Genomic DNA, 12,346 nt, shown 5'->3' on the forward strand with positions numbered 1-12,346 from the left:
TTTCTTGTTGCCCATCAGTGCGGGATATTTCTGTGACCCCCTTTCCTAAACAGATTATGCCTACATAATTCCTATTATAAAGCTACTAAGCTTTCTTATGTATCCTGAGGGTTTCTATGCGTGTGTTACAAATATCCCTCTTTCATTTTTATTCAGAGGCAGCACAAAACACAGTGTGTATCTTGCTTTTTATTTTTAACTTAACAATGTATTGGCGTAAGCTTCCTGTCAATACAGAGAGCATGCTCATTCTTTCTTTATAGCTGTATAGCACTCCATTATATGAATTGGTGCTTTAAAAATAGAAGTCAGATCTGTAAGGCTGGTATTGTTGAGTGTTGTGCAGATGTCTGATGTTCATAAAGGCAGTGTAGAATGAGAACTGCTGGGATAGAACCTTCCTAGGGCATATTTGCATTTCATGGTAACATTTAGACATATGGCTATTTAGTTGCTAGAGTCTATACTGGGACTGTTTTGTCCATTGTGTGACAAATGTGAGGGCCTGGTTCAGGGTGTGGGGAGAAGCATTCCAGGGCATTGCCAACTTCAAGGCAGAAAGGCCATTTCAGCTTCTGTATTCGCTTCTGTTATCCCACGGAATATTTTGGATCAGGAAATTCCAACTGCAGATGTATGTTTTAGTAGTAGTTGTCTGACCTTGGACCCATGGGGTGTATAGAAGTGGAGAGAGGCTGAATGGAAGGAGGCCAGTCGGGAGGCTATGGCAGGAATTTAGACCAGAGGGCCTGGCTTGGACTGTTGGGGCTAGAGGTTGCAGACAGGAAGGGTTGGCTTAGGATAAACATTTCTTGCATCTTGAAAGGAATGATCAACCGGATGTGGTGGCTCCTTGGATGATTGATGAAACACAGGGGTGAGTCAGTGGGTTTTGGAAGAACATATTTTTAGATTACAGTTTGCAATAAACACTGGGCTTCAGAGATGTGAAGCAAAAGAGATACAGGGAGTTGCCACTGAGCTGGGAATAGTCACTATGCAAACAGCAACGAAGATGAGATGTGGCTATCCCCGTCTGGGCTGCTAGTTCCTGTTTCCATGACCTAGACCTAACACTGACATTTGTGAACTCTGAGTGTTTAGTTTTTTATTCATTGCTTCCTTCCTTTTCAAAGTGCTTATTGGTGCCAAGTGACTCATCCAGCAAAGTCCAAACTCTCTGAAATATTAATAGGTGGAGAGAGGAGAGATGCCAAAGGGAGTGAGTCTGACACTCCACATATCAGCACACAGCCTGTGGTTTAGGATCCTGGAGTACCTGTCTGGTACCTGGCACCCGGCACACTGTGAGTTCCTGGACATCAAGGGCTGGTAGGTCATTCACCTGTGCATCTCTAGCATCCCCCCAGTCCAGTGCTCAGCATTTAGGGTGTGTCAAGTGCAGAGTTTCTTGAATTTGAATTTGTCCCAACATCAACCGAATTTTAGGGCAATCATTTTGAGTACAAACGACTTTACTTTTCTATGTGAATAATAATAACAGAAACAGTTAGTATTGCCATATGATAAATTGTTTTACAGTTGTTCATGATGTTTTCATACCAGGTGACTATCACATCCTTTGAGTTTCTTTGGTATTGTGTCCAATATTCAGTAAGGGCTTTTAGGCTGCTGGACCAGAAGACCAGAGCTCAGTCTGATGTGGGTCAGAATTGAGGAGCTCTTATTGTACTGAGCCCTGGACCTCCAGCCCAAGTTCCCAGAGCTCAGTGACAAGGCTCTGGTAATTATAAAGTGTTGTTTGTAAATGTATGTGGCTTTGAAGCTGGGTGCGGAGGCTCAGGCTCACGTATGTAATCCCAGCACTTTGGGAGGCTGAAGTGGGTGGATCACTTGAAGTCAGGGGTCGAAGTCAGAGGACCAGCCTGGCCAACATGCTGAAATCCTATCTCTACTAAAAATACAAAAATTAGCCAGGTGTGGTGGCATATGCCTGTAATCTCAGCTACTCGGGAGGCAGAGGTTGCAGTGAGCCAAGATCATGCCCGTGCAGCTTGGGCAACAAAGCAAGACTCTATCTTAAAAAAAAAAAAAAAGAAAAGAAAAAAAAAAAGTATGTGGCTTTGATCAGAGTCCTAAGTGAAGCCTTTGACCTCAAATTCCTTTCTGATGAAGGGGCTGTTACGGATCTCCAGAGGACCCTAGAGCTCAGCAGGTCACACCAGCCCTACGTCCAAGATGGCAGAGGGACCCCCAGGCAGGCATCTCATGTGGGCACTTGCTGGCAAGGACTCCATCTGACCTCTTTTTTGTAGATAGGGCTCCTTGTTTCAAGTCACATACGCTTGTTATCTTACATTTTCATCTGTAAAAAGAGGCAACTTGACTAGCTCATCTTAAAACAATCCTAGCCCCAAGGTACTGTAATTTCATGATTTTATGGAAATGATTTTATATATCAGAGAAAAGGATATGCCTCAAGAGCCTGAGTTTATATTTGATAAGGTTGAGGAGAGGAGAAGCAAAGTTACTTTTGTTCTAGATTTGTTTCTTTTCCCCTGCACATAGTGGTTGCTGACAGGTACGGGGATTTGACCAAAAAATGGGACTAGCATTTTGCAACTCTTTTCCTGCACACACTTTTGTTTTTAAAGGCTTAAGTGCCTATTTGAAAATCACTAAGTGAGCCAGGTGTGGTAGCTCATGCCTGTAATCTTAGCACTTTGGGAGGCCCAGGCAGGAGGATCACTTGAGCCCAGGAGTTTGAGACCAGCCAGGTGTGGTGGTGTGTATCTGTAGCCCCAGCTACTTGGGTGGCTGAGGTGGGAGGATCACCTGAGGCCAGGAGTTTGAGGCTACAGTGAGTTATGATCACACTACTACACTCCAGCCTGGGCAACAGAGCCAGACCCTGTCTCAAACAGACAAGCAAAAAACAAACAAGAAATCTAAAAAAGAAAAGAAAACTCACTGAGTGAGTGAATTCATTTAAAATTAGGAGTTTGTTAGTAGCAGGTCCAGCTTCCCAGTAGGTTGTGTTCTCAGACCTTCTTGGTCCTCATTTGGGTCTGGGATGGCTTTTCCTGCTGAAGTGAGGTCAGGCATGGTAGGTGGGTCCCAGCAGCACCAGAGCCTCCTGCTGCAGGCCTCCCTGGGTGAGGTAGATAAGGATGAGGAAGCCTAGGGTTCAGGGTTAGGGCTGGTGGAAACCTTTGTTCTCACCTGCTGTGGGCTCTCAAAGCCTCTGTTCCTTTCTTCCTAGCCTCTCAGGTTCTGCCTGTTTCTCCCTCCTGTCTTGTCCCAGCTACCATCCTTATGCCGATTGGTATTTCTTCCTTCTGAAGTCCCTGGGGTGACATGATAAAGCTTCCTTCCCCACTACCACCACCTCCTGCACCCACCCCTCTCCCAGTCAGCAATTTTGCCATTTGAGATTTCTGTGAGTTTTTACTGCTGGTGACAAAGGAGAAGCAGGGAGTTAAAATTAGCAAATTAGGGAAATGTTCCAGTTGCAAGATATTGGTTTTTTTTTTAACCCCTATTTTGGCATTTCTTCTCTTTTACTTTTTAAATGTTTCTTTTCTTTTTCCAGCTTTATGGAGGTATAGTTGACAAATAAAAATTGTATATATTTACAGTATGTGATTTGATGTTTTATTATATGTATACATTTGTAGTGATTACTACAATCCAGCTAATTCACATATTCATCACCTCCCATAGTTATCTTTGTGTGTGTATGTGGTGAGAGTATTTAAGATCTACTGTCTTAGCAGTTCTCAAGTACACAATACATTGTTATTAACTGTAGTCACCATTCTGCACAATAGATCGCCAGAACTTATTCATTTTCTCTAAATGAAACTTTGTACCCTTTAACCATCTCCTCTTTTTCCATTCCACCTCCACCCCACCAGCCATGGCAACCACCATTTTACTCTCTGTTTTTCTGAGTTCATTTTTTTTCCATTCCACGTATAAGTGACATAATGCAGTATGTCTTTCTGTGCCTGGCTTAATAGTATCCTCCAGGTTCATCCATGTTGTCACAAGTGACAGGATTTTCTCAATTTTTTAAGGCTGAATAGATTTCATTGTATGTATATACCACTTTTTAAAAATATCACATTTTCTTTATTCATCTGTCTGTTGACTCCATATCTTGGCTGTTATGAATAGTGCTGCAAGGAATATGAGAGTGCAGGTATGTCTTCGACATACTGATTTCTTTTCTTTGGTTATATACTCAGCAGTGGAATTGCTGGAACATGTAGTAGTTCTGGTTTAAGGAACCTCCATGTCGTTTTCCATAATGGCTGTACTAATTTACATTCCCACCAACAGTGTACAGAGTTCCCCTGCTTCCCTTTTATCAACATTCTTGCTAGCACTGGCTATCTTTGTTTTTTTCTTTTTTTTTTTTCTTTTTTTGAGACAGAGTCTTGCTCTGTCGCCCAGGGTGGAGTGCAGTGGCGCTATCTCGGCTCACTGCAGCCTCCGCCTCATGGGTTCAAGTGATTCTCGTGCCTCAGCCTCTCGAGTAGCTGGGATTACAGGGGTGCACCACCACACCCAGCTAATTTTTGTATTTGTAGTAGAGACAGGGTTTCACCATGTTGTCCAGGCTGGTCTAGAATCCCTGACCTCAGGTGATCCGCCCACCTCAGCCTCCTAAAGTGAGCTGTGGTGTGAGCCACAGTGCCTGGACTTACAGGAGTGAGCCACGGTGCCTGGCCCATTGCTTATTTTTCTAATTGGGTTATTTGTTTTCTTAATATTGAGTTGTTTGAATTCTTTATATATTTGGGTGTTAACCACTTACCAGATGTATGGTTTGCAAATATTCTGTCGCATATGGTAGGTTGTTTCCCTACTCTGTTGATTGTTTCCTTTGTTGTGCAGAAGCTTTTTAGTTTGATAGATTCCATTTGCCTATTTTCATTTTTGTTGCCTGTGCCTCTGGGATAATATTCCAAAAGTCATTGCCTAGTGTGATGTCAGAGAACTTTTTTCGTATGTTTTCTTTTACATTTCAGGTGTTACATTTAAGGTTTTAAACCATATTGAGTTGATTTTTTAAATATAGTGTGAGATAAGGGTTCAGTTTCATTCTTCTGTATATGGATATCTTGTTGTCCCAAAACCATTTATTGAAGAGACTAGCCTTTTCCCATTGTGTGTTCTTGACAACTTTGTTGAAGATCAGTTCACTGTAAATGCCTGGATTTATTCTGGGCACTTTATTCTGTTCCATTGGTCTATATGTCTGTATTTTTTGTTGTTGTTGTTGTTTTTGAGATGGAGTCTCGCTCTGTCGCCCAGGCTAGAGTGCAGTGGCCGAATCTCAGCTCACTGCAAGCTCCGCCTCCCGGGTTCACGCCATTCTCCTGCCTCAGCCTCCTGAGTAGCTGGGACTACAGGTGCCCGCCACCTCGCCCGGCTAGATTTTTGTATTTTTTAGTAGAGATGGGGTTTCACCGTGTTAACCAGGATGGTCTTGATCTCCTGACCTCGTGATCCGCCCGTCTCGGCCTCCCAAAGTGCTGGGATTACAGGCCTGAGCCACTGCGCCCGGCCTATATGTCTGTTTTTATGCCAGTACCATGCTGTTTTAATTACAGTTGCTTTGTAGTATATTTGAAATCAGGTAATACAATGCCTCCACCTTTGTTCTTCTTGTTTAAGGTTGTTTTGACTATTTAGGTTTCATACAAACTTTTGTGGTTTGATAAAAATTTTAGGATTTTTTTTTCTATTTCTGTGAAAAATGACATTGGGATTTTGATAAAAAGTGAATTAAATTTTTAGACTGGATAGCATGGACATTTTAACAATATTAATTCTTCCAAACCATGAGCACAGGATATCTTTCCATTTTGGGGGTCTTCTTCAGTTTCTTTTTCTTTCTCTCTTTCTTTCTTTCTTTCTTTCTTTTCTTTTCTTTTCTTTTTTTTTTTTTTTTTTGGCTTTTGAGACTGGGTCTCCTTCTGTTGCCCAGGCTGGAGTGCAGTGGTACGATCATGGCTCAAAGTGTGTACTATTACACCTGGTGAAATTTTGTTTTTCTTAGAGACAGGGACTCTACATTGCCTAGACTGGTTTCAGCCTCCTAGGCTCAAGCAGTCCTCCCGCCTTCACCTCCAAAATGTTGGGATTATCATAGGCGTGAGTCACCATGCCCAGCCTTGGGTTTGCTTTTTTTTTTTTTTTTAATTTGACCTATTAATAGATATGTTGAATCAATGGATTTCCTCTATCTTAATTCAACATTGTGTTCCTGGGATACATGGTTTCTTTCAGTACACTGTAAATTTTGATGTGAGAGTATTTGATTTATAATTTTCTTTTTTTAAAAAAATTCCTGAATAAAACCAATGTATTGTTTTTTCTTTCCTTTTTTTTTTTGTACTATTTTTGTCATTTTGGACAGACTAAGTGTAAAGGGGCCTTTCTTGTTCTCTCTCAGAAAGAGAGGATTTGCCGAGTTATGGGGAAAATGAGAATCCAAGTGGGTCTAGCAGAAGAAATGGAAGTTGCTAACACAAGCATGCATGTTTGGTGAATGCTTCAGAAACTCAATGTTCAGCCTCAGCAAATGAGTCTTAACCTGCAATTAACAATGGGACCTGCACCCTTTAGACTCAGAGAGGCCTCCTGTTAAAGAAGGAAGTAATTCTCCCAACTTATTCAAAGGCCTGATCCATGAAATTTATAGCCAGGAACTAATTAGTGCATCATCTTTATCTTGCTTTAAAGGTCTCAACATATGCACTAGTGGAAGTGCCACTTCATGTGAAGAATGTCTGCTAATCCACCCAAAATGTGCCTGGTGCTCCAAAGAGGTATGTAGGTGGGGGAGGGGAGGAAGATGGGAAGGAATGTTGCGAGGGTGAGGGTGAGGGTGAGGAGGGGGCAACACCACAACACACCAGTTCACTGTACCTAAAAATCCTATGCAGATTCTGTAAGCTGCCTCTTCCCCGTCAGGCCAGAGTGATGACAAATCCAAGTTTATGAGACAATAAGATAAACTGGGTTTCTTGATAGTGTGGAATGCTAATCCTGTTTTGGGGAAACAAGACTTTCCTTCCCTTTTGTTTGGAAACCAATTAGGATTCATCTGTAGTTTTCAGATCTTTGGTTTAAGAACACCAGAAGACCTGAGCTTGTGAATCGAGTTTGTTGCATAATGATTCAAAACATGTCTAGATGGATGGCATGTTGGTGGAGGCCAGTCATCTTAGTGTGCTTACTTGAAAATAAATATTAGGAATTAGTCTTTATGGAATGATTTTATTTAAAAATAATGGCTGCCATTTCTTTAAGCCTTTTAGAAAGAGATATAAGTTTGGGACAATGTTAGGCTATTGATATCATAAAGCAATGTGGGCTGGGTACTGTGGCTCACACCAGCATTGTGGGAGGCCAAGGCAGGAGGATTGCTTGAGGCTTGAGCTTAGGAGTTTGAGTCCAGCCTGGACAACATAGAGACTCTATCTCTACTAAATAAATCAGGAAAGAAAGAAAGAGGGAGGGAGGGAGGAAGGAGGGAGGGAAGGAAATGTAACTTTCTAGACTAATCAGAACATGATTGATTTCTAAATTTCCTGTCTTGAAGGAAATTTCTGGGTCACAAACCCTCCGTGTAAAAGGGCCCCATTAAGGTTATTTGTAGAAGAACCCAGGACTTGCTGTTTTGGACTGGCTCAGTCTGCAACTCAGTGTGTGATCCCTGTCAGGAGGACCAAGAGATGGCTCTCGGGAGGCTGGGGTTAGCCTCCATCATGGCAGCCTCAGAGGTCTGGGGATTCCTTTAACCTATGATGGCTAAAAATGATCATGTGGGGACCTTACTAGGTGTCATACCTTTTGTACATCATATAATATCTCTGATTCTCACAACAGCTCTGTCAGGTGGGTGTAATACACTTGTTTTATTGATGAAAATATGAGGCTCAGAGCAGTAAAGTGACTCACTCAAGGTCATACAAGTGTGCCAAAGCTGGGGTTTTAATCTGACTTCTGAGCCCAAGCTTTTCCCTCCAGACTATATGGCCTCTTGCTTGCTATATGAACTCTCTAAAATGTCATTTTAAAACTTTGGGAGTTCTCAGTTTACTTTGAGAGAGGAATCTTTCCAACATATAAACCTTTAATCATATTTGTGATTAATCGTACCATCTTTGTTATCACCCTTCTTTAAAATCTTCCTTTTGTTCTCTGTGACCTGCAGGGCAGGTCAATAGAGACCTGCTCTGTGGTCTCTTGCCTTCCTCCTGCCATCATCTCTTGTCTGACCTGAAATTTAGCCAGAGGGAACCACCTGCAGATCCCCAGAGAACTCAGCTTGAGAACCCTGCCTGATCTTCCCGGTGTTGCTCCTCTCCCCAGAAAGCCTTGCTGGCTTTTTCTTCCTCTTTCCTTCTTTTTTTTTTTATTTTTTATTTTTTTGAGACAGGGTTTTGCTCTGTCACTCAGGCTGGAATACAGTGATGCAATCGTAGCTCACTACAGCTTCCCTTCTGGGCTCAAGCAATCCTCCCATCTCAGCTACCAGGTAGCTGGGACTACAGGTGTGCGCCACTGTGCTCGGCTAATTTAAAAAAAAATCTTTTAGAGATGGGATCTCTCTCTGTTTCTCAGTCTTGTCTGAAACACCTGGCCTCAAATGATTCTCTTGCCTTGGCCTCGCAAATTGCTTGGATTACAGATGTGAGCCACCATGCCCGGCCCCTCCTTTCCTTGACTGATAACCTTGTTTTATCATTTTTAAGAATCAATTCGGCCAGGCGTGGTGTCTCACGCCTGTAATCCTAGTACTTTGGGAGGCTGAGATGCGCGGATCACAAGGTCAGGAGTTCGAGACCAGCCTGGCCAATATGTTGAAACCTCATCTCTACTAAAGATACAAAAAATTAGCTGGACATGGTGGCATGAGCCTGTAATCTCAGCTACTCGGTAGGCTGAGGCAGGAGAATCGCTTGAACCTGGGGGGTGGAGGCTATAGTGACTTGAGATTGGGCCATTGCGCTCCAGCCTGGGCAACAGGGTGAGACTCTGTCTCAAAATACAATACAATACAATACAATACAATACAATACAATACAATACAATACAATAACACAACACAACACATTACATTCAGGCCCAGCGTGCAGTGGCTCACACCTATAATCCCAGCACTTTGGGAAGCCAAGGTGAGTGGATTGCTTGAGCTTAGAAGCTCAAGACCAGCCTGGGCAACATGATGAAACCCCATCTCTACAAAAAATACAAAAAATTAGCTGGGTGTGCTGGTGCATGCCTGTAGTCCCAGCTACTTGGGGGACTGAGGTGGGAGGATCACTTGAGCCCAGGAGGAGGACCTGTAGTGAGCCGAGATTGTGCCATGGCACTCCAGCCTGGGCGACAAAGCAAGACCCTGTCTCAAAAAAGAAAAAAAAAAAAAAAGAATCGGTTCAACCTCATCTACTCCATAACGACCTGATCGTCTCCATCTGTCTATCCAGTCATTTATCCATCCATCCATCCATCCATCCATCCATCCATCCATCCATCCATCCATCCATCCATCTGTGTATTCATCTGTGTATCCATTTGATATGAGAATGTAAGCTCCCTCCACTGGAGTGTTAGGGACAGGGGTTCTTTTTTTCTTTTCTTTTGAGATGGAGTCTCACTCTGTAGCTCAGGCTGGAGTGCAGTGTTGTGATCTCGGCTCACTGCCACCTCTGCCTCCTGGGTTTAAGCAGTTCTCTGCCTCAGCCTCCTGAGTAGCTGGGATTACAGGCACGTGCTACCATGCCCGGCTAGTTTTTGTATTTTTAGTAGAGACGGGGTTCACCATCTTGGCCAGGCTGGTCTTGAACTCCTGACCTCGTTTGTGATCCACCCACCTCGGCCTCCCAAAGTGCTGGGATTATAGGCGTGATCCACCATGCCCAGCTGGGGCAGGGGTTCTATCTGTTTTCTTCATTACTGTATTCCTGAATGGTGCTTACCACATAGTAGTTGCTCAAAGGATTTCACTGGATGACTATTTATTGTGTGTCTGCTAGGTGCAGGCCATGACTACCTTTTTGTCTCCGTGTACTCTGTGCTTCTTTAGCACTTATAACCTCGTTTTGTTTTAATTTGTTTTCATGCCTGTTACCAACTATATCATCATCTCCTTCAGAAACTGAACTGCCTTATTCATCTTGGATACCCTGTATCCAGTCAAGAATCTGGCAGGAATTTGTATTTGATATAAGAGTACTGTTAAAAAGACATGGAGTTAGAAAAACCAAAGTTTCAATCAGCTTTGCCATGATTTAATTTCTTGATATATAAAATGAAGGTGACAGTTCCCACCCTCCAGCATAACTGGGAATGTAAAATGAGATCGGTGCATAAGAGGACTTGTGGACGGGGCTGATTAGCTGAGCCTCCTGAATGGCTGCCACTGTCATCCATAAGTATTTTCTAGTGACATGTGGCTAGAAAATCCAGAAGCCAGGTCCATTTTTACTTTAAGTAGCTTCCTTTCTTGTGCTAGTACTTCCACAAGTCAGACTTCCTGATGCTGACAGTAAATGAAGGTGTCCCTAGGAGCTTGTTATCACCCCAACCCACATTTGGGTTCCCTGTCTAGCTCACTGGGCTGCCTCTCTGCTCATCGGAAGCCTCATTCTTTTTTTTTTTTTTTTTTTTTTTTGAGACGGAGTCTCACGCTGTTGCCCAGGCTGGAGTGCAGTGGCGCGATCTCGGCTCACTGCAAGCTCCGCCTCCCGGGTTCCCGCCATTCTCCTGCCTCAGCCTCCTGAGTAGCTGGGACTACAGGCGCCCGCCACCGCGCCCGGCTAATTTTTTTGTATTTTTAGTAGAGACGGGGTTTCACTGTGGTCTCGATCTCCTGACCTTGTGATCCGCCCGCCTCGGCCTCCCAAAGTGCTGGGATTACAGGCTTGAGCCACCGCGCCCGGCCTGGAAGCCTCATTCTTAGCTGAAGAAATTCCTATGATCCCTGCCCTGGAATGCAGCTTCCCATCTTCTTTGCGGGTGACCTCTCCCCAGGGCATGGATGTGTTTTAGAGAGCTAGGTTGGAGAGTTTGGGAACGGTTATTTATTTATTTATGGCAGAGTCTCACTCTCATCATCCAGGCTGGAGTGCAGTGGTACAATCATGGCTCACTCCAGCCTCAGCCTCCCAGTCCCAGGTGATTCTCCCACCCAGCTTCCTGAGTAGCTAGGATTACAGGCATGTGCCACCATACCTGGCTAATTTTTGTATTTTTAGTAGAGCTGGGGTTTCACCATGTTGCCCAGGCTGGTCTCAAACTCCTGGGCTCAAGTGATCTGCCTGCCTCTGCCTCCCAAATGTTGGGATTATAGGTGTGAGCCACCATGCCTGGCCATGAATGGTTTTGATCAACCCCTTCTCCTTAGCAAGACTGAGTAAGTGTCGCTGGGTGCCTTCTTAACCATATATCCCAGGACATCATCAAAAATGTAATGAGCGTTTGATGTGTGTGTACACTGAGGGTTGCTGCCCAGTAGACAGCCAGTGAGGGCCAGGTTCCCAACCTATGAGGATGAATCCCACGGCACATTCCATGGGGATTCTCCTGCTCTAGGTCCCATGAAGACTTACCCTTATTTTACTTGAAGTGGGCATGGGCACTCCTTATCCCTGCATTTCACATCCCTTGTAACCTAATTCCATGCCTTCTGGCTCCGTCTCCTCCCACAGGTATCGTGTGTGAGTCCACCAGTGTCCTTCCCCACCACCCCCTGAATGGTGCTCTTGCTGGTTCTCTCTTAGTTGGCTCTGTGCCACATCAGCACTGGCTCTCTTGCCTTTGTTTACTTTTTTTTCATTTTTAATCATTTAGTTTATTTTTGGAGACAATGTCTTATTCTGTTGCCCAGGCTGCAGTGCAGTGGTGTGATCATAGCTCACTGCAGCCTCAATCTCTCAGACTCAAGTGATCCTCCCACCCTAGCCTCCCGAGTAGCTGGGACTATAGGCCTATCCCACAACACCCAGGCAAAGTTTTGATTTTTTGTTTGTTTGTTTGTTTGGTAGAGAACAGGTCTCACTATGTTACCCAGGCTAGTCTTAAACTCCCGGGCTCAAGTGATTCTCTCACCTTGGCTTCCCAATGTGCTGGAATTACAGACAGTGAGCCACTATGCCTGGCCTCTTGCCTTTATTTTCTCACCATGGTTTACCTGAGGGTTTCAGACTTACTCTCTGCCCTCATATCCAGAGTCGCCAGACTCTCCCCTACTCTGAGACCAGGATGTGTGGGTCACTGCCTGTCTTGGCCTGTCCACGCTGCCCCTGCCTCTCTGCAACACACTTTCTACCTTGTTCTAGACAGCCTTGGCCACTTGCTTCTC

The 12,346-nt window shown here is 44.1% G+C and overlaps 1 protein-coding gene across 1 annotated transcript in view; it reads left to right on the forward strand.

Annotated features, from left to right (window-relative positions):
• The window catches only part of LOC105470255 (integrin subunit beta 5), a 122,894-nt gene that overhangs the window by 6,680 nt on the left and 103,868 nt on the right, over nucleotides 1-12,346 (forward strand). Inside the window, exon 2 of the mRNA XM_011722054.2 lies at nucleotides 6,718-6,803. Within this exon, the coding sequence (XP_011720356.1) occupies nucleotides 6,718-6,803 (86 nt within the window). The remainder of the gene's footprint in view (nucleotides 1-6,717; nucleotides 6,804-12,346) is intronic.

This window comes from Macaca nemestrina, chromosome 2 (assembly GCF_043159975.1).
Source record: "Macaca nemestrina isolate mMacNem1 chromosome 2, mMacNem.hap1, whole genome shotgun sequence".
Lineage (NCBI taxonomy): Eukaryota > Metazoa > Chordata > Mammalia > Primates > Cercopithecidae > Macaca > Macaca nemestrina.